Source organism: Glycine soja, chromosome 14 (assembly GCF_004193775.1).
Source record: "Glycine soja cultivar W05 chromosome 14, ASM419377v2, whole genome shotgun sequence".
Taxonomy (NCBI): Eukaryota; Viridiplantae; Streptophyta; class Magnoliopsida; order Fabales; family Fabaceae; genus Glycine; species Glycine soja.
This window is the reverse complement of record NC_041015.1, coordinates 50,935,607-50,955,673: the sequence shown is the minus strand read 5'-3', so window position 1 is coordinate 50,955,673 and position 20,067 is coordinate 50,935,607. Positions and strand designations below refer to the sequence as shown.

Below are 20,067 nucleotides of genomic sequence, written 5' to 3'. Positions count from 1 at the left end.
CAGTGCATCAACATCAAATAAGATGTGTATGTCACTAATGCGATTCAATTTGACTTCTTTATTATTCTTTTCTATGCTGTTCTTGTGTTGTTCCATTAAAATAACACTGTTATATTAATATTTAATAATAACATTTAACTTTAAAAATAATTAAAACTGTATAGTTTTAAAGGGACAGCACAAGGAGGGACAAGAGAAAAGTCAGATCCAACACGAGTAACTTAGCAACAATATTAATGACTTTTCCATAATTAAAAATAAATAAATAAAATGACATTGAAATTTGAAAGGAGTGAGGTATATGGGAGAAGGAAAAGATAGCTCATTTACTTTTATCCAAAAACTTGCTTAACACAGAATAAAATATAATATTAAGAGAAAACTTTTTTGAAAAACATTAGTACCAGCTTCGGAATATCAATAAACAAATATGATGATAAATACCTTGTTACTATTGCTAAATAATGTTCAATCAAAACAACTCTTCAGCAATATGAAATAAGTAACAAATGTATGCACTTATTTTGATAGTTAGCAATAAGAAAATCCCAACACGCACTTTTTCTGTCCTTATATCAATACACAACCTAAGTAATTTCTAACAAACACTCATAGCACAGAACATAATTCTCTCTTTTAGCAATAATGGTTTCCACTATTGCAGATTATCTTAGCATCAACACTTAATTGAATCATTTCAAACACAAATAAAAGATTTAAAAAGCACATATGACAAAAACAGAATCATGTACGTGGCAAAAGAATGATAAACTCAAGCACAAATAAAATAAGGATCAAGTCCCTGGTAGCTGTGGTTTGTTACAACAACAACAACGCCTTATCCTACTAGGTGGGGTCGGCTACATGGATCAACTTCCGCCATAATGTTCTATCAAGTACCATACTTCTATCCAAATCATTAAGTTCGAGATCCTTTTTGATAACCTCTCTTATAGTCTTTTTGGATCTTCCTCTGCCTCGAATTGTTTGCCTTCTCTCCATCTGGTCTACTCTCCTCACTACAGAGTCTACCGGTCTTCTCTCTACATGCCCAAACCACTAAGTCTATTTTCCACCATTTGTTATAGGGCAATAATGAATTAACACATCAAATTCCTTAAATCACAAATAAACGTAAACCAATTTATTTTTTTTGTAACAGAAAAGTAAAACATTGGATGAATGTGCTTTTTTAGTACCAACCCCAGCCAACTTCAGTTTGAAAGAGCAAGAAACACATGTAAGTGAACTTACGCTTATGCAAGTACACCAACTTACCCTCAAAATCCCTAAGAACAAACGAAATAAATAAACTGCAAAAAAGAACACATCCAAAATCAGTGGGTATCCTTCATCTCCCTTGATCTCGTGCTTGCTCTTTAAACGCTTTCTCCTCAATGAGTAGAGACCATCTGTTCTTCCCCCTCAAACTTCGGTTTTGGGTGCGAGGAAGATCTTTAGGGTTGTGCATGATGATCGACTCGATCCTAACCGTGAAAACTGAGAAAAAAAAATGAGCATTCTAGGCAATTTCGTACAGATCGGTGGGTTTGAACGGGTTCAAAAATATAAAAGAACAAAAATGTACAAAAAAAAATAAAATAAATAAAAGAGAAAGAAACATAAAAATAAAAAAAGAAGTAAAACGTGAAGATAAAAAATAAATGTAAAAGATAGAATTAAAGAAAGAGAAAAATAAAGAGAGAGAACTTTCTCAAAATTGACAAGTGTTCCCTTTAAGAGATTACTTTTCTAATAGTATATGTATATTGATTGATATTCACAAATTTTTAAAAAGTCTTATATAATACTTTTGATGAGATAGGCACAAATTTTGTGTAATAAATATATTTGGAGGTGATTTTAGCTATTAGTCTATAAGTTTTCATTGAAATAGAGATATTTAGGCCTTTAACTTCCTACCTTAAAACATTATTTTTTTTCAAATGCTGCCTAAATAGGCATTTTTATCATTAGCTGCATTTCTCATTTATTGTTTCCTTTAATATTACATTATTTCGATTATTACACTAAATTTATTTTAATAAGATATCTGCCTTTAAATATCTTATTATGTGAAAATTGTGTATATTTCTCACTTAAAAGATCAATATACACATTTTCACATAACAAGATCATGTGAAAATTTACCTTGACATCATCTTTTAAATCGACACTTCATTTAAAATTGTATAATCATATATTTTGATGTAACAATGAAAAAATATGATAATGAAGTTTGGTATGCTACTACGATTTCATGCATACTCCCTTTCTATAATGCACTCACAGTTTAGTACCATTCAAGCCCTGGCCCAATTTTAGTGGCTTCTAATGCACTCACGATGAACAATAATTAAATCCATTTTAGAAAACCTATATCAATTTCTACTGTTACAAATGAAGTTCTAACTTTTGATACCCCTCGGATGCGAGAAACGTTAGCAATTTCCTACAGGGACAGGTTCATACAACAGTTGTAGCGCAGTATAGCTTCTGTATGATTGCTATGGATTCATCAAACCACTTCCCAAAAGCAAACAAACCACAAGTGCAGCAAAGATTATACAAGCCCGAAATCCAAAAGGATATGAAGAAAAGATAAACAGAGGATTCTTCTTTTAATGCCACCAGCTGATTAATTTTAATCAGAATCAGAATCAGAACCAGCAATCATGGAGGATCTTACAACTCTACGTGTACTGTCTTGATATTCATCATCTTCATCATCCTCAGCTTTCTTCACCTCAATTATACCTGTCAAATGGCAGTTAAGAATCCTTTCCAGTCGCTAAGAAATGAAAAGGACAAATAGAAGCATTACCTTTCTTTATCAGCAGAGCCTCCAGCGTTCTTGTGGTAAAATCATCTTTACCTCCCACATCTTGAAATCCTACCAATCTATCTACTGCTACTCCTTGTCTGAAGAAAGAAACACCTTGTCCTTAGCCAATATACTGATATAACAAATAAATTTTATTCACATTTATTTTATATACTGTCAGTTTAGTTCAGTAACAACAGAATTTTATTTCATCCAGGATAACATCTGCCACCAAGCATCTGTTAGCTCCTATATCCACTTTTCTAGATGGGGGGCAGTTATTACATTCACATAATTTTTGAGACCTAACAGAAACATTAATACACTCAATTGATCAAGTACAGATTTAGGCCTCACCTGAACAGTATGACGCAGGGTAAAGTCTTGATAGCCAGTTTTGTAACAAAGAATGGTGCATTCTGCATTATTATCAATAGTGAACTTCATTCAATATCTTTACCAAGATAAACAGTTGCATTAAGATAATCTCTCCAATGTTACAACAGTTGCATTGACTCAATCCCTAAGAAAACTCCAAAATCATCTCTATAGAATGGTTCATGCTGACCTCTGCATCAAGCTTGATGAACTTTGTATCGATATGCTTTGGTGCAAGAGACTTTAAATGCTTATCCATTATCCTGGAAACATTTATTGATACAACAACAGGCACATGTAACCATGCATGTCAGAAATTAAGAGACATAGAAAGATAATGAGTCACAAGGAATAATATTTAAGTCAATTAACATACTTGCATCTATAGAACTCCTTATGGTAGAAGTGACAAATCACTTTTTCACTTCCTGTGACTTCGCCTAAGAAATCACCCTCGGTTACTTCCCTAAATTCTCCATGACCTTTCTTCTTCCATTCCTCCCGTTTCTCTGCTTCTTTCTAATAAAGACAAATCCAGTTGTGAATAGCAAGGAAATTTATAAATAACAGAAGTAAAAACAAAAAATTTGAATATCATCTGTATCTCAGTACATATGTAGATTGCCACCTTAAGAGCTGCAATCCTATCTGCATGCAATTTTTCCAACTCAGGATCCTGACATCAACATTGTGTAGACCAGTTATAAAGAATGAGGGGATAAACATACACACACACACACATAAGATGAGGTTGAAAAGTTTGCAAAGCATACATCCATTAACTCGTCAAGGTCAACCTCCTGATGTACTGAACTTGATGCATGTGTCTTCTCTTGAGCATGCAATTCCTGCAGGTATCATAGCACATGTTAGATTACACGAATATGTTGCTGCTGGCAGAAGAATTATGCATTACATTAACATCACTCTTTAGAGAAAATTATAGCATAATGTTAGCATTTGAGTAAACAGTAAATTAGTTTAAAAACAAACCACATAAGACTTTTGAGAAAGTAGTACTTCATAAACTATCACCCAAAACATACAGTATTCAACTATTCACCATTTATGGTAAGCTCTTAAACATAGCGCTATATTCTGAACATTTGATAAGAAAACAAGAAAAGGATAATTAAAGGAAGGAGTTCATAGAAAAAACTTGAGCAATCTTATAAGTTGAAGAGTTTCAAATCAGGCACTAGTAGCACTACTAGATCTATTTTATTCACACAAAATGAAAACACATGCAAATGCATAGCCAGATTCAACTATTCAAGTAGTAAAAAGACGTTACAATATTCATATAACATCCAAATATATAAATTACGACGCAATGTAGGACACTAGTTTCATTCATCTTTGTAAACAAATGACTATCAAATCGTCAAAATCTGCATCGAAAGGGAAAAACAGCAATAGCAAGAATGAATTGCATTAAGACCTAAACATAACATGACACGTTTTACTTAAAATCAATTCTGTAAAATCACGTTTGTTCAAAATCAATTCTACAAACACACATCCAAACACGCACTAAATTATTCCAAATTCACACACGCATGAGTGTGGGGGGTTTTGTCTTCCTTTTTGCGAATCGTGAAGATAACTGCATTTCGAAGTGAAGAATTGTTAAATCACCTTCTGATAATCACGGGCAGCTGCCGCCATTACGTTTCCAAACGCCAGATTGGAGAGAGTGGACTTCACCGCGTTTGGATCCATTTTTATTTTATCTGCAAAAAAGAAAGAAAGAAAAAAAAAACAAAATCAGCGTGCTTGATGGAACCTAACGATACAGATACGGAACGAAATCACTGTGATGCTAAAAGAATCCCGTTTCAGACAAGACAAAAATTTCGCCCAAGAATCCCATTTGAAAACCATAAGAATCCCAATAATAAACAAAGTAAATACACACCGTAACTTTCGGAACCCCTTTCTCCTTAGAAGATGTTGTGTATATTTAAGGATGGAGAGACAGAGAGGGACGAGATTGAAGAGGAAGAAAAATCGGGAGTTCGTGAAGGAGAAATGTGGAGACGGAGAAACGGAGGTAGAAGAAAAAAAAAAAAAAAAGCGCTTAAAAGAGGGAGAACGTGCAAGAGGTGAGAGAGGGCACGTTAGTCGTTTAGTGATAACTTGAGTTAAGATAAAAAATAAAATAAAATAAGATTAAAAACGAAAAGGGGATCCTCAATTACATTTTGAACCAACTAATGTAGATGAGTTTGTTTAAATTTAAAAAATATTTTTAAACCAATTTTTTTTAAGTAGAAATAATTTAGATAAATATATTAAAAATAAAAAAAATTTATTTTATTAAAATAAGTATCTATTTCAATAAATAAATTTAAACAAATTGATTCTTAATTTTTGAGTTGAATTTTCATGTTGGTCAAGTTAATCCAAATGATGAATACTCTTATCCTTTACTTTATTTAATTTATTTTTAATTTTAACTAATATATTTTCGTATATGCACCATCAAACGTATGGATAAGCTAACATAAGTTGTTTTAATCAGCTTAATTAAAGTTTTTGAATTTAAGTATTGGGTACTTAATTGCATTTCTAGTCTATGCAATACATATGGTAAATATTTATTTTAAAATTTTATAAATAAATGTTTTTTACTATACTAATTATATTATAATTATTCAATGGATATAACTCAGTTCATAAAATATAATAAGTTTCTTGAAGAGAACTTGAATTCAGTATTTATATAATACACTTTTAGATAAAAATGATGAATTTTAAGTCTAATAAAATTTCATACGGTCTCATAATCATAATTGACTCAAAAAATCAAAACTTATAAAAATAACAGGAGATCTGACCAAGGAGAGAGACTTAATGAGATTTCTTAACTTAGATTAATTATCGATCGATAAAATTAGGAAAACTTCACAACATGAGTATGGTTAAAAAAAATACAATACAACCACATGAGTTTAGAGTTATAAATTAGTTAAATATACCTTTCTGTTTCGAGGATATTAACAATGACAGGGGCAATTGAAGTTTCAGCATGTATACCACGAAAGAAATCAATGTGTGTGGACTGGCTAGCTAAGGACTTCTTCTAGTTAGTTTAAAAGTTTGGGAAGCTTGTCTTGTTGATTTGAGTTACATGTTGTTGGCTGATGCTCTTAGACCTTAGTATCACCACTGTGGGGTTGTAATTTGTTGGTTTTTTTTTATTATTATTAACAACAATTGTAATCACTTGGTTTCAAACTTAATCACATTTAAGATTTTTTATTCTTATCTAATAGTGTATTTTGTGAGAATTGAATTTAGATTTTTTCCTACAAACTCAATGTGTGTTAGCAAGAGTTACATCCATTGGATCATCTTGTTGTTGTTTTTATTTTTCCTTATTGATAAAAAAATCAAAAGCATTTTCGGGAGGAAACAATTGATTGAAAATGTTTTTCTTTTTCTTTTTTTCTCAAGTTAATAATGATATGTATATTAAAAAGCAGAAAGCTATGAAGCACTAACACCGACACGGATACGGATACGTGGACACCTGTAATATCCAAAATATAGAACGTAGTACAGGTGTCGTATCGATGTCAGACACTGATACGGACGCGTGTCGGACATCGGACACAACAAGGGGCTGAAGTGTCCGTGCTTTATAGGCAAGGCCCTGAGGCATTACGTCTTGAAGAACAATGTCCACTAATTGGGGAGGGGTATCCTTAATCCAATGGGACTCATGAACCAAAAAAGTAAATCTAACCAATCTATGAGGAGCTCTGTTGGCTTGCCTATTTACATGGGATATAATAGAAGGGGATGTATGTGCTTCTAAGCAAAACAACACAATCAGCTCTATAGCCCACCTGAAGGCCAAGGCTTCAACAATTAATATGAATATCATAGCAGATGCTGCCAAAACTTCTCCAGCATGGTAGCAAAAATAATCCCAAAACCTGTACCTTTGTTCTCCACAATTCACACATCAAAGTTGGCCTTTATGAAACCCTGAGCCAGTTTGATCCAGGACTTTGTGTTGGTTCTGAATGTGCAAGGCAGCAACCATGTCCAAAGTGAGACAAATGGGGTTTCTTTTGTGATTAAAAACCATTTGATTCCTAGTTTTCCAAATGGCACAAAGGAGTTTAGATATATGCGCTACCATCTCCAAATCCCCAATACTCAAGCAACCAGCCAACCCAATCAGAAAAACTAGTGTCCTCATGAGCTGAAATGGTTCCTCCAAGCGTGGAGGCAAACCAACCTAACAAGTTAATACTATACGCGCTATAGATGGAAACAGTTAACGTTGAGGTGCTTTGGACAAAAAGTTGTACTATGCTCAACCTAACCAGTTAATATATGTTAACTAATGACATGTATCTGTAAGAAAGCAAGCCAAACCATACATGGCACCAAACTCCAATGTTCTGGTTGAAACTTGAAAGAAAGAATAGTGAAGTAAGAACACACTTTTCAAAAGACATTTTTCATGTTTGAAAGGACAGAAAAACGAGAAGGATAAAAGTAAAATAAAATTGGACCTATATTTGAAACTTTTCTTCTTCTTTTTTTCTCGTGAAAAACACTAATGATGGGGAAAAAATAATCCAAAAGCTATTAAGAAGTAAGAAAACAAACACTTTACAGTGTTTTTTCGTGGTACTATATAAGACCAAACTAACAACAGAAATTGACATCTTTTTTCTCAAACGGGGTGTGGTGACATTTCATCCTCACAAGTCAAAACTACGGTCAAGATATTTTATTTGTCAACCACAAGCCCGATTGAAGTTGTCTTCTCTTCTGGGCCTTTGGGCTACTTGAGCTTGAAGTGGACCACTACCACTGGATGTTACTTTAAATTCGAAGTTGTTAGTATAAAGGGGTCATGTTACATTTTTTTTTTTGGTACTAAAAATATAATAAATTATATACCTTATTTAAAAGACTTTTAGAAGGTAAAAATTTATACTAAATAATATAAATTCATTTATATACCCTATAATTATATATAAGTCTTTATTTATTTAAAAAAATAGATACTGTATTTTAAAGGGCTCTTAGAAGAAAAAATATTAAATAATTAAAAAATAGAAATTCATTTGTATACTTTATAATTATATATTACAATATAAATTCATGTGTATACCTTATATTTTTAAAGCATTTATTTCTTAATTTTCGAATTCATACTAATTTTCTACCATATGGTTTACGCCCGAGATGAACCCTCTACAATGTTATGTAGTAACATTAAGTTGTTATTTAACCCTTGTTTTCTTTAATTTTTTCTCATCATGTTGATTCTTATCATGCATTTTTTTCTTATTCGTAAGAGATGTCATATTACCTTCATTATTCAAAGCTCCTAAATTCATCATCATTATTTAAAGAAAATCAATTCGCTTTTTCCATATTAATAGCAAAACAACTCCTTATAACTTTAACTTTCTTACATTTTTTGTGTGTGTTATAATTGGTTTCAATTTGAAACCAAACATACTCGTACGTTATGAGCCAATAGAAATTCACCCATTCACAGGTCACAACTAGCGTTTGGATGCAATCTCGCAGCTAACTTCCTTTCCATTTGATGGAAATTTCTTAATCTCACCATAAATGGTGAAGCAAGATGAGATGTTTCATTGCTGAGAAACCTAGCAACGACATTAACAATGGCACATTTATTAGCTAGCACCTTCCTTGTAAAAATTAAACTCATTAATCGCTATTAATTCTGACATCCTGAACGGATTAAATGATTAATGGTTATACAATTCACTTCAAAGTTAACGTAATGATAGATCCTAAGTCTATTTCTTGGTTAAATATCAATGCTTTTGGTACGTATAGATATAGAGAAGATATAAGACTGAAGGTGAATAAAAATATTTAAATCTTTGTTCATAGTTCAAAATGCTAAATTGGAGAACATTGATAACAAGTATAGCACATTACCTTACCCCATCAATGCAGACAAACGTCGGCAGCCACGTGCGCACCACGTGGTTTCCTACTATTATTATATAATAAAACACTCGGTCAAAATAAAACAATAATGGAGTACACACATGCACCGTTTCTTAATTTTTTGTGACATAATATGATTGAATTATTTTCTATTTTAATTATGGGAGATGGGACAAGGATGTATTTATACAAGTTACTCAATTGCACAACTTGTCATAAAGTACATGATCGAATGAAAGAATCTTGATTAACTCAAAGTGGTAAGCTAAAATTTACGATTGAGAAACATACAATATTAATGGCTCAAATTCGCAAAAAGAATTTATGTAAAAGGTTAACAACACATTTTCTAATATAATATTTTAAATATACTATCTATCCTTCCTTAAGATTTATTAGAAATTGTATAATTTTATAAGTCTCACCTCATATTTAATATATTTCACTTATGATTATGTAATTTATAGTAAAATTCAATATTAGATATGATGTGTTAAAAAATGTATTAATTAGATTATATTACTAACACTCTTCATATAAAATATAGGAGAGTATTGAATATATTTACACAAAGTATAATCAAAAGTTTTCTCTCACCTTAATAAAAATGTGAAAAGAATATAACACAAATTAAGTTTTATTTGAGTTTAATGGAAATAGGTTATTAGTGTAAAAAGTTTACATTATAAACCAATTAAATTTATTATTGGTATGATTATTATTAAAAATAACAAACTAATCACATATAATATAAAGATTTATGATTGAAAGATAATACAAACACATTTATATCAACTGTAATGCATTTTTTTCTCTTTATTTATACATACACGACTTGTTTATATATTTATGTAATAATATAATAATTCTAACTTAGAATACAATAATTATAAACCTAAATTATATATATAAGATAAAAAAATACTTAATAATCATGTATTTAATTACAAAATGTATATAAATTTATCTTTTAATATTGACTATTTAAATAAGATCTAGTGTATATATTTTTATCTCTTAATTACCATAGTAAAACATATATTTATATGTGTCTTTTACTATACAATGTGATTCCGTGCTTAATTGGTCCTTTTCTTTGTTTATGATACTTTTTCTCTCTTGTGTGGTACTGTTTCAAAACTACTTGATTGTTGTTTTTTTTAAGGCATATTTGATAGTTGTCACTTTTTTTTACTACAATAGTTGTTACTTGTTAGTATTACAAGTATCACGTCATTCCTTAATTTCCTGCAAGTGAATGTCTACCACACCGGCCGTTATTAATTTGTCTTGAATAAATCCATTCTCTTATACTCCAAATCTATAGAGGATATATAAATAGACATGATTGTTTAAGTGGCAGTTATAAATTTTGACAAATGATAACTCAACTATTCCAAGTATATGCGATCATTGCTATAAAATATAAACTGATTGATACATTAAAAACAAATTTCCCCAATGCTTATACTGTTAGGCATTATTAGAAAAACTAAAAATATGCTATATTTCCTTTAAAAAAAAATTGACAGCTGATTTACACAGATTTTTTTAAGAGAAGTGAAAGTGATAGTGAGCTAACAAAATGCAAGTAAAAAAATAAAAACATCAACCCCTCAAGTTAGGTATTTAAAAATGCATGAGTTGACCGTTTAATAATTTTAATCATTAAAATGATTTTAAATATTAAATACTTTCCTATTAATCTATAAAAAAATTATGCCTCGAAAATAATTTTTCAATATGTGAATGATTACTAAATTAATCCATTAAAAACTTCTTTATCTCATTAAATTAATCCTAACACAGACAAATTGAGATGATGATGATTTAGTTAACACTCTAACATGTTCTTTAAGCTCATACACTTTCTTTATCTTAAACTACAATACCATTTCCTTCTCCTGAATTTATAACTAGCAAATGTGTGTATATTCGATTATCAGATTTTCTCTAATAATAACCCATATGTAAATTTCATTATAAATCAATCAGCGATCGGTGGAAGGTCTTGCTAATCTTATAATTAATAAACTCGTCTATGTTCATTAAAAAAAAAAGCACATTAAAACTCAAATAATACTTACAAATGCATTTAGAGATCATTCATTAACAATATCTTTAATTTACATCAACAAATGGAAATCAAACTTAGGTTATTTTAACTACACCGATCTCTTTGGCTTTGTTATATATATATATATATATATATATATATATATAGCGAAATACATGGAAGAGAGGATGAGCAATGTAGGGACAGTTATGCGCTGGTACAGTTGGCGCCTGAATACCACACTCTTGAAAGAAGAAAAAAATAAAAATTAAAAACCCGCCCTTCCATTATTACCCTCCCTCAGCTCCCATAACCATAACCATAACCCTCTCTCTCTCTCTCTGTATATATATATGCACGCAAATATATATGTGTATGAATCTGCACTTCATTTCAAATCCCAACAAAAAACCAAAGTAATCTAACAAAGTAAGCACAATGAGGGAGATATTGCACGTGCAAGGTGGGCAATGCGGGAACCAAATCGGTTCCAAGTTCTGGGAAGTGATATGCGACGAGCATGGCATCGACCCCACCGGAAAGTACACCGGCGACGAGGCCTCCGATCTCCAACTGGAGAGGATCAACGTCTACTACAATGAAGCCTCCGGCGGAAGGTACGTTCCCCGGGCCGTCCTCATGGATCTCGAGCCCGGCACCATGGACAGCATCAGATCCGGCCCATACGGCAAGATCTTCCGCCCCGACAACTTCGTCTTCGGCCAGTCCGGCGCCGGCAACAATTGGGCCAAGGGCCACTACACCGAAGGCGCCGAGTTGATCGACTCTGTCCTCGACGTCGTTCGCAAAGAAGCCGAGAATTGTGACTGCTTACAAGGTATCATATACACTAAAACTTGTATCTTGTAAAAAACTAATAATAATATATTTTCACTCATAATATAGATAGAGTTTCTTTTTGTGCTCATGTGATTATTAATGATTATAAGTATAAATCTAGTGTTAATAAATATTATTTTTTAGTTTATTTATTTTTGTTAATGCGACCTCTATTTTTTTTCAAAATTATCACCAAACTAACCTTTGACTCTCACTTCTATATTATATTTTCACTTGCTCGTCATGGAGATAGATAGAGTTTCTTTTTGTGTTTATGTGTTGATTAATGATTATTAGTATAGATCTATTAGAATAATGAAAAGAATGCTACTAGATCTGGCTTCTGAAACTCACTTAATTAGAATCAGGTTAATTTCCTTTTTCTTTTCTTTCTGGTGCAATAATTGATGCTTCATTATTTTTGTTGTTGTTTGAGCCGATATGTTTTGCTTCGTTTTTCCGGAAGTTGACTGTGTAGTGGGAGAACAGGAATGGACCACGTGGCCATACTTTATGATGCGTCGCTGAATATAAAATAAATATCTTTTTTTGTTTCGCGCAATAATGATATTATATGTGACTGTCATAGTTCAATAGTGAGGGATGGATTAGTCACCGAGGATGTGGTTTTACTTTTAGCAGTTTCAAAAATGCACCAAATTTGTAAATAAACTTTGAATTTGAGTTGATTATAACAAAATTGGACTTACGCAATAGTTACACGAATTTACAAGTAGAACCTGAAACAATCTAGATTCACGCATCAGAAGATTTTGTGTGAGTGCAACTTGAAACAATGTAGATTCATCCAGAATATTTTGATACTCTGGATGTCTAAAGATTCCAGTAGTGTCTGTGAACATGGATTTGTGTGATCTTTTGTTTTTTTGAGTTTTATGTATGTTGAACCCTTTTTTTTTGCTCAGGTTTTCAAGTGTGTCACTCACTTGGAGGAGGCACGGGTTCTGGCATGGGAACACTGTTGATATCGAAGATCAGGGAGGAGTACCCGGACAGAATGATGCTCACATTCTCTGTTTTCCCATCCCCAAAGGTCTCTGACACGGTTGTGGAGCCTTACAATGCTACTTTGTCCGTTCACCAACTAGTGGAGAATGCAGATGAGTGCATGGTTCTTGACAATGAAGCACTCTATGACATTTGCTTCAGGACCTTAAAACTCACCACTCCTAGTTGTAAGTACCACTTCCACTTGGATCTGGATCTAGATTCTATTCTATCTACTCATTCTTCATGCATTCACACGTTCACCAATTCGAAAATGTGGATATAGATTTTTCACACATTCAGTAACTGTCGGATAAAGATTGGACTGATTCCCACTCAGATCCGGATTCCCTGCATTCATTTTTCCACACAATTCAAACATTTAGCAACTTGAAGCTGTTGCATAAAGATTGGACTAGTCATGTTTAATGTTGCTAAATCAGATTTAAAACATGTATTCAAAATTTGAACCGTCCAATTTTCATCCTGCAGTTACAAATGTGGTGTTGACTCAAAAGAAATCACTTTAACATGATTTGAACCACCACGTAGTTATGGTCTCTGCCAATATGCTTGAGACAAGTAATTGAATTTTTTTTTATACTTGCAGTTGGTGATCTGAACCACCTGATTTCTGCGACAATGAGTGGAGTGACATGTTGCTTGAGGTTCCCCGGACAACTGAACTCCGACCTGAGGAAGCTAGCAGTGAACCTGATCCCATTCCCACGTCTCCACTTCTTCATGGTGGGGTTTGCACCTCTCACCTCACGCGGGTCTCAGCAGTACGTGTCCCTCACTGTCCCCGAACTCACCCAGCAAATGTGGGACGCCAAGAACATGATGTGTGCCGCCGATCCTCGCCACGGCCGATACCTGACAGCATCAGCCATGTTCAGGGGAAAGATGAGCACCAAGGAAGTGGATGAGCAAATGATCAACGTGCAAAACAAGAACTCATCCTACTTCGTTGAGTGGATTCCCAACAACGTTAAGTCAAGTGTGTGTGACATCCCTCCCAAGAACTTGAAGATGTCGTGCACTTTCATTGGAAACTCCACCTCAATTCAGGAGATGTTCAGAAGGGTGAGTGAGCAATTCACTGCAATGTACAGGCGCAAGGCCTTCTTGCACTGGTACACCGGGGAAGGAATGGACGAAATGGAGTTCACTGAGGCAGAGAGCAACATGAACGATTTGGTAGCAGAGTACCAGCAATATCAGGATGCTACTGCTGATGAGGATGAGTACGATGATGAGGATGAGGATGGGGAGCATGCTTTCGAGGACCAGTAAATTGTTCATCACTACCTTGTTTTAATTACTAAATTTGCTGCTAGTAGTCACGTATCCAAGGTTTTAAAACCTGTTGATATCACAAACAAATCCTGTTGATATGGTCCCAATTGCGATCACAACTGCGGAAAGTTTTTTAAAACCTTAATGTATCTATGCCTGTCTCTGTACTTTTTTTCCATTCTACCTATTTCTCCTATATTTTAGTTTTAATTGAGTATTAATTACTTTTGAAATTGTTTGATATGTTCCCCGCAGACCATATTGTTGGTTGTTGTTCTATAATGTAAGTGTATGAATAAGAAAGGGTTGACTTATCTAGAATTCTATCATGTTTAATAAATTTATTAATTTTTAAGATAATTACTTTTAAAGTGATATTAACACGGAAGAATATAAATATTTTAAGTATATTATCATTAAACTCTTGTTTAAAATAATTTGAAGAACAAGAGATGCTTCAACTAACCGAAATATGAGTATCAGTACAGCTTCTCAATATTCTATTGAACCTATATATAGCAAATAAAAAAGAAAATAACAAGACATTACAATTTATTACACAGGTACCACTTCCTTCACTGCCAAATGCCATGTAAAACCTCTTTTCCAACCATTGTTTCCAAATGTACGAAGCAGCAAAATTAACAGATATCACCTCCACCGCAGATGAAGAAATACAGCAACGTATGACGCACGGTACCATGAATCCCCCTTTTCTCAAATCACTTGATCTTTAATACTTATTTGCAAACACGAACACATTTGATTTCTGTGAACACTATCTTTGAAAATTTGTTGAGTTACTAAAACAACTCCTCACATAAATCTTTCAACCAAAAAATTTCGGTAGTTAATAGAGAGGGATTTTTTCCCAATCATATATCCTTCCAAAATACAGTGTGTTTTGTCACCTTCCGTATTGAATCATTAAACCATCCCTTACTCACATCACAATTCCCTTCATCTAATTCTTAAATATTTTTCCACCATTTTGAACCTCTACATTTCTCATACCTTAACATGCACCTTTAATACCATAAATATCAATTGAAATCCTGTACCAGAAACTCTTTTTCTCATATTTTTTTTTTACAATTGATAAAGTTTTTCCTACACTCTCATATCATGAGTTTCATAATAAGAGAAAATTCATCGGTTGACTTTTTTCCTAAGAATTGGAGATAAAAATAAAAAATTTATAATAATTCGTCTATCTTGTTTAACCATTTAAATTAGACCCCGACAAATTTGTCCATTATCTAAAATATGAAACTAAAATCATTGATTTCAAAATGGAGTACCTCTGGTTTTTTTCTCTTTTATGAACAAAAATTACATATAAAACTGGTGAATTATTTGTATTTTTTGATGTATCACTTTTTTTCGGATGAGAAAAATATGTTAGGCTTAACATTTTTCTTTAACGAAATATTTTGTATTTTATTTAAGAAAAAGTAACAGCAAGTGAAATGTTTCAACTGGCCAACAAAGTATTTGAATTTAATTCTTTAAGGAAATAATTTTTTTATTAAATTTTATTTATTTTTTTATCGAATTTTAGATTAATTAATGTTACTTTTCGAAATGAACCAGAGGATTAAGCTACAAACAAAATCTAATCTCATTTTACTCACGATTTCTTCTAAAATTAATTCATCAAAAAATCAAGTATGGATCCCAAATCTCTCTCAAAGTTTATCAAATAGAATATATCCTAGGTTGTTATCTTGGACACTAAGTAGTCATATTTACTTTCAGAAAAAAAAAATCATATTTAAGCTGTACCAAAAAAAAAATCATATTTAAAGAAATTTAATGTCTATACACAGTGACAATATAAAAGATAAAATAAGCCTATATTGTAGTCAATTGTCATTTTTACCTACAATTTTCATAACGTGGTTTTTTGCGGTTGCCTCATAAGCATAATCCTCCTCCTCCTTGCTTCAGCTGCATTGAATCTTTTCAAGTCCCTGATTGCCGAGGCCACATTCAACGGTTGAGATGAGTTCAACTGGGAAAACTCTTTTGGGCTCATGTTTAGATCAGGAAGCACCGCTTGGGCCTCGTGGCCCAATCCATTAGATGAAGATGATGATGGCACCTGCAACGACGTCGTTGGATGGGCAGACACAATAAATCTCTCACTTTGGGTTGGTCCATTCCCAAAAGGTATCATCAGATTCATCATTTCCTTTTGAGGTTGTCTCTGCTTTGTTGCATTTTGAGCCTTGCTGGAATCGGAAGACCTGACTGAACCATTCACATGAACTGATTGCATTGCTAAAGTGGGTTTTTTGTAGTCTTCACTCTTTTGGCGATAAATCAACTATAAAAAAACATCACAATTCCATAAATTTATGGAGGTGTATTGGATTGGAATTTTGAGAGAATATTTTGACAAAAACAATCTTGAAGATTTTAAAAGATTATGTGGGATTTTAAAAGATTTTTTTTAAAAGACTTTTTACAATCAGGATTCTTAACCCAAGATTTTAATGGATTTCTAACACAGATTTTTAAGATTTCAAAGTACTTTATGGATTTTTATGATTTTGAAAGATTAATACATTTTAAACAAAAAAATAACGGAAGTTACAAAAGTGAATGAAAAAGATGATAAATAAATTATAATGTTTGAATAAAGAAAATAAAAACGATAGAAATTTTAAACCTTTTAATAACAAAGTCATTATTGCCTAAAAAAATAATAACAAAGTGATTCTCACTTCATGTTCGCCTAATTATTAGCATTTCTCCACATATCTGAACCTATATTAGTCCTCCATATATTAGCATCTTCTCGTTCCTGCTCTTGTGTTTGAACAATGGGTTCATGATCATTGTCTTCGTAATTTGGTAACACTGAAGATGAAGATGAAGACTCGTCAGTAGGTTCCACTGAAAATTCATCAGAACGACATTCTTTGCGAAGAAAATTATGAAGTGCTGCACATGCCAACACAAGCTCTGCTTGTGTTTTAAATAGAAATGGAGGTGCTGACTTAAAAATTGTGAACCGCGATTTAAAAATACCAAATATCCTCTCAATCACATTCCTTAAGGATGCATGCCGAAGATTAAATAATTCCTTTTCATTTTCAGGGTCATTACCGTGACCTGCAAAATCTTGTAGATGATATCGTACACCTCGATATGGGGCTAAAAATTTGCGTCGATTAGGAAATCCACAATCCACCAGATAATACTTACCTTGGGGCACTTTAAGTCCATTCTTCCTTGCCAAAGCATCACTTAACACCTTGGAATCATGTGCTGAACCCTCCCACCCGCTAAGAACGTACATGAATTCCAAATCAAAGTTACAAGCAGCTAATACATTTTGTGATATATTTCCATGACGATCACGATAACTGCTTACATCTCGTCCTTTTACTGATGCGGGAATATGTGTACCATCAATAGCTCCAATGCAATCCTAAAGTGTGTGTATCAATAATCATAAATATTATTATAATAATCATAATTATAATTATAATTTTGTTATAATTAGATAATGATCACATACCTTAAAATAAGGATAAAACGTTGTGCTTTCCCTTATTTTTGCAGGCACAGTTGAGTCTGGTCTAACCATTAAATCAGGTGCTAATGAGTTCAGAGCTTTCAAAATCTTGTGAAAATTTTCACTTGTAGCAAATTGTGATCGGCCAAATGTATTGCGGATTACACAATATCGAGTGTTCTGGCCGACAATCTGTAGGAATGATGCAAGCATTTCTTCAACACAAATAAATCTTGTATCCTCCAAAGGTGTTTTTTCTCTTATAATCGTGCACAACTTTCGAAATACATCAGGATACATCCTATATACTTGTCGAAAGATTGCAGGATCATCGTTTAATGCTTTGTGTATATAGTCATATCCCCGACTAGTAATTTGTCATCGAGTTAATGGACGTTCAATATGTTCACCACGCATCATATTCAAAAACTGATTTAATATATCTATTAAAGCATAAATTGTCATCACATATGTGTATGTGGCTTCATAAAATTCTTCATTTGTTTCCTCGTCATCTATATCTTCATCATTTGTATCTTCATTATATATATCTCCATCCATTTCTTCGTTCTTTATGTCATGGTCATGGTTATAAGTCAATATCAAAGTTAATATCAAAGTTAATACAAATTCATATATAAAATAAATATAATTAAAGTTTAACCACAACAATTTCACAAAATATATAACCTAAATACTTCAACCATAATAGTTCGACCAAAAAACAAACCAAATATTTCAACCAAAATACAACCATAATAGTTCCACCAAAAAACAAACCAAATACTTCAACCAAAATAGAGACCCAAAACATATAGTTCAACAAACTCACGATGTTTAAAATAATATGTTAATAATAGATGATCAAAATATTAATTATTCCCTAACTTAAAGTTTATCCAAGATGAGCGTTCTTCCGGTGACATCTTCAAGAAAAAATCCTTTTTTGCTTTAGTATTTAACAATTCAGCTGTCTTGAAACGCGTTATGTCATCCAAATTTGGAATTTCTTTTATAACATCCCAAATAATACCCTCGAGCTCTCTATCTCTATCTCTATCTTTTTCTCTTTTCTCCATCATGTTGGATATTTTTTCAAAATTCACAGCAATAGTCCCAATGCCAACAGAAAGATTTTCCAGAATGTTGCCTTGATTGTTGATCCCAACAGCGCTTGAACTCCCTCCATACTCGGATCTCCTTCGCTTGTGACAGTTTTGTTTTTCTATGGGAACCTCTGAATCTAAAGGGGGGTGGGATGGTGGACTTGGTTGGTTTGGTGATGGAGGCTGATATGCTGGTTCATAGTTATTTGGTGTTATGAATGTATCACTATTAGGATCATATGAAAATTCTTCTATCCCAACAGTTCTATTTTCTGGCTCAAAAGTTGTTGCATCAGTATCATCTGGATCGACTGATATAGAATTATTCCCGCTAGAAACTCCACCCCCAACAACGATTTTCAAATACTCATAATCAACCATACTTTTTCCTCGAAGTTTGCTGTGACTTGGGTGGGACTAAAAAAAAATCATTGTTAATATACTACAAATATTATAATTTATTAAATTTATAACTATTAATATATTTAAAAGATTATGAACTTAGCTCACCTTTAAGTAATCTTTCCATACATCCTCATGAGCAGTGAAAGTTTTTCCAATTGGGTCCCATCCAAAGCCAGAGTTGTTGCGCATAAGGGTTGACATCATGTTATACTGGTTTCGAAACCACTTCATCCGACTCAAATAATGACTATAAGTTTTAGGGAATTTAGTTTTTGCATTGAGTTGAGGAAGTATTATTCGTTCTACATTTTGTTTGCTAAGTGACCCATTGGCATCACGCAATCCCCTATTCATAGCATCCACCAAGAGGTGCAACAACTCATTGGTATCCTCCATAGTCCAAGATACATAATTATCTTTGTCTCTACTCTTTCCTTTGTTATTTTCTTGTGAATCCCCCATTTGATCGCTAATATATATATAAGAAACTAGTTATTTGACAAAAATAGTTATTGTTTCCTAATTGTCAAAAGTATAGTGACTATATCCCGAATAATATACAATTCAATAGAAAAACCAATAAAAAACTACCTAATAATAAAATAAGGGTCATGCTAACATGCGCACTTAGGGCACATGTTAAGGATACTTCCAATAGTAACTA

General features: G+C 32.6%; 4 protein-coding genes across 4 annotated transcripts; 1 reads left to right on the top strand and 3 right to left on the bottom strand.

The window, feature by feature from the left end:
- Positions 1-2,177: 2,177 nt before the first annotated feature.
- LOC114383263 (thioredoxin domain-containing protein PLP3A-like) lies at positions 2,178-5,305 on the bottom strand. The gene is made up of 9 exons (XM_028342891.1): positions 5,121-5,305; positions 4,841-4,935; positions 3,976-4,050; positions 3,831-3,878; positions 3,579-3,721; positions 3,393-3,465; positions 3,182-3,243; positions 2,825-2,922; positions 2,178-2,757 (listed from the first exon to the last, which is right to left on the bottom strand). Exons 2-9 carry the CDS (start codon positions 4,922-4,924, stop codon positions 2,645-2,647), a joined length of 696 nt encoding a protein of 231 aa, XP_028198692.1. The 5' UTR covers positions 4,925-4,935; positions 5,121-5,305; the 3' UTR covers positions 2,178-2,644.
- A 6,135-nt stretch (positions 5,306-11,440) lies between these two features.
- LOC114384980 (tubulin beta chain-like) lies at positions 11,441-14,687 on the top strand. The gene is made up of 3 exons (XM_028344861.1): positions 11,441-12,057; positions 12,986-13,255; positions 13,678-14,687. The coding sequence occupies exons 1-3, from the start codon at positions 11,658-11,660 to the stop codon at positions 14,361-14,363; spliced, it is 1,356 nt and encodes a 451-aa protein (XP_028200662.1). The 5' UTR covers positions 11,441-11,657; the 3' UTR covers positions 14,364-14,687.
- Positions 14,688-16,989: 2,302 nt separating this feature from the next.
- LOC114384698 (protein ALP1-like) lies at positions 16,990-18,517 on the bottom strand. Its single transcript, XM_028344432.1, has 2 exons — positions 17,896-18,517; positions 16,990-17,805 (listed from the first exon to the last, which is right to left on the bottom strand). The coding sequence occupies exons 1-2, from the start codon at positions 18,190-18,192 to the stop codon at positions 17,107-17,109; spliced, it is 996 nt and encodes a 331-aa protein (XP_028200233.1). The 5' UTR covers positions 18,193-18,517; the 3' UTR covers positions 16,990-17,106.
- Positions 18,518-18,715: 198 nt separating this feature from the next.
- On the bottom strand, positions 18,716-20,067 carry LOC114384677 (uncharacterized protein At2g29880-like). The gene is made up of 2 exons (XM_028344391.1): positions 19,509-20,067; positions 18,716-19,415 (listed from the first exon to the last, which is right to left on the bottom strand). The coding sequence occupies exons 1-2, from the start codon at positions 19,863-19,865 to the stop codon at positions 18,765-18,767; spliced, it is 1,008 nt and encodes a 335-aa protein (XP_028200192.1). The 5' UTR covers positions 19,866-20,067; the 3' UTR covers positions 18,716-18,764.

Excerpts from the sequence above, each read along its gene's own strand:
- LOC114383263 (XM_028342891.1), bottom strand. The coding sequence starts at position 4,924 with ATGGATCCAAACGCGGTGAAGTCCACTCTCTCCAATCTGGCGTTTGGA. Across the intron at positions 4,051-4,840 it reads CTGCCCGTGATTATCAGAAG|GAATTGCATGCTCAAGAGAA; the intron begins GTGATTTAACAA and ends TGATACCTGCAG. Across the intron at positions 2,758-2,824 it reads GGCTCTGCTGATAAAGAAAG|GTATAATTGAGGTGAAGAAA; the intron begins GTAATGCTTCTA and ends GCCATTTGACAG.
- LOC114384698 (XM_028344432.1), bottom strand. The coding sequence starts at position 18,192 with ATGTATCCTGATGTATTTCGAAAGTTGTGCACGATTATAAGAGAAAAA. Across the intron at positions 17,806-17,895 it reads CGTTTTATCCTTATTTTAAG|GATTGCATTGGAGCTATTGA; the intron begins GTATGTGATCAT and ends CACACACTTTAG.
- LOC114384677 (XM_028344391.1), bottom strand. The coding sequence starts at position 19,865 with ATGGGGGATTCACAAGAAAATAACAAAGGAAAGAGTAGAGACAAAGAT. Across the intron at positions 19,416-19,508 it reads TATGGAAAGATTACTTAAAG|TCCCACCCAAGTCACAGCAA; the intron begins GTGAGCTAAGTT and ends ATTTTTTTTTAG.
- LOC114384980 (XM_028344861.1), top strand. The coding sequence starts at position 11,658 with ATGAGGGAGATATTGCACGTGCAAGGTGGGCAATGCGGGAACCAAATC. Across the intron at positions 12,058-12,985 it reads GAATTGTGACTGCTTACAAG|GTTTTCAAGTGTGTCACTCA; the intron begins GTATCATATACA and ends TTTTTTGCTCAG. Across the intron at positions 13,256-13,677 it reads AAAACTCACCACTCCTAGTT|TTGGTGATCTGAACCACCTG; the intron begins GTAAGTACCACT and ends TTATACTTGCAG.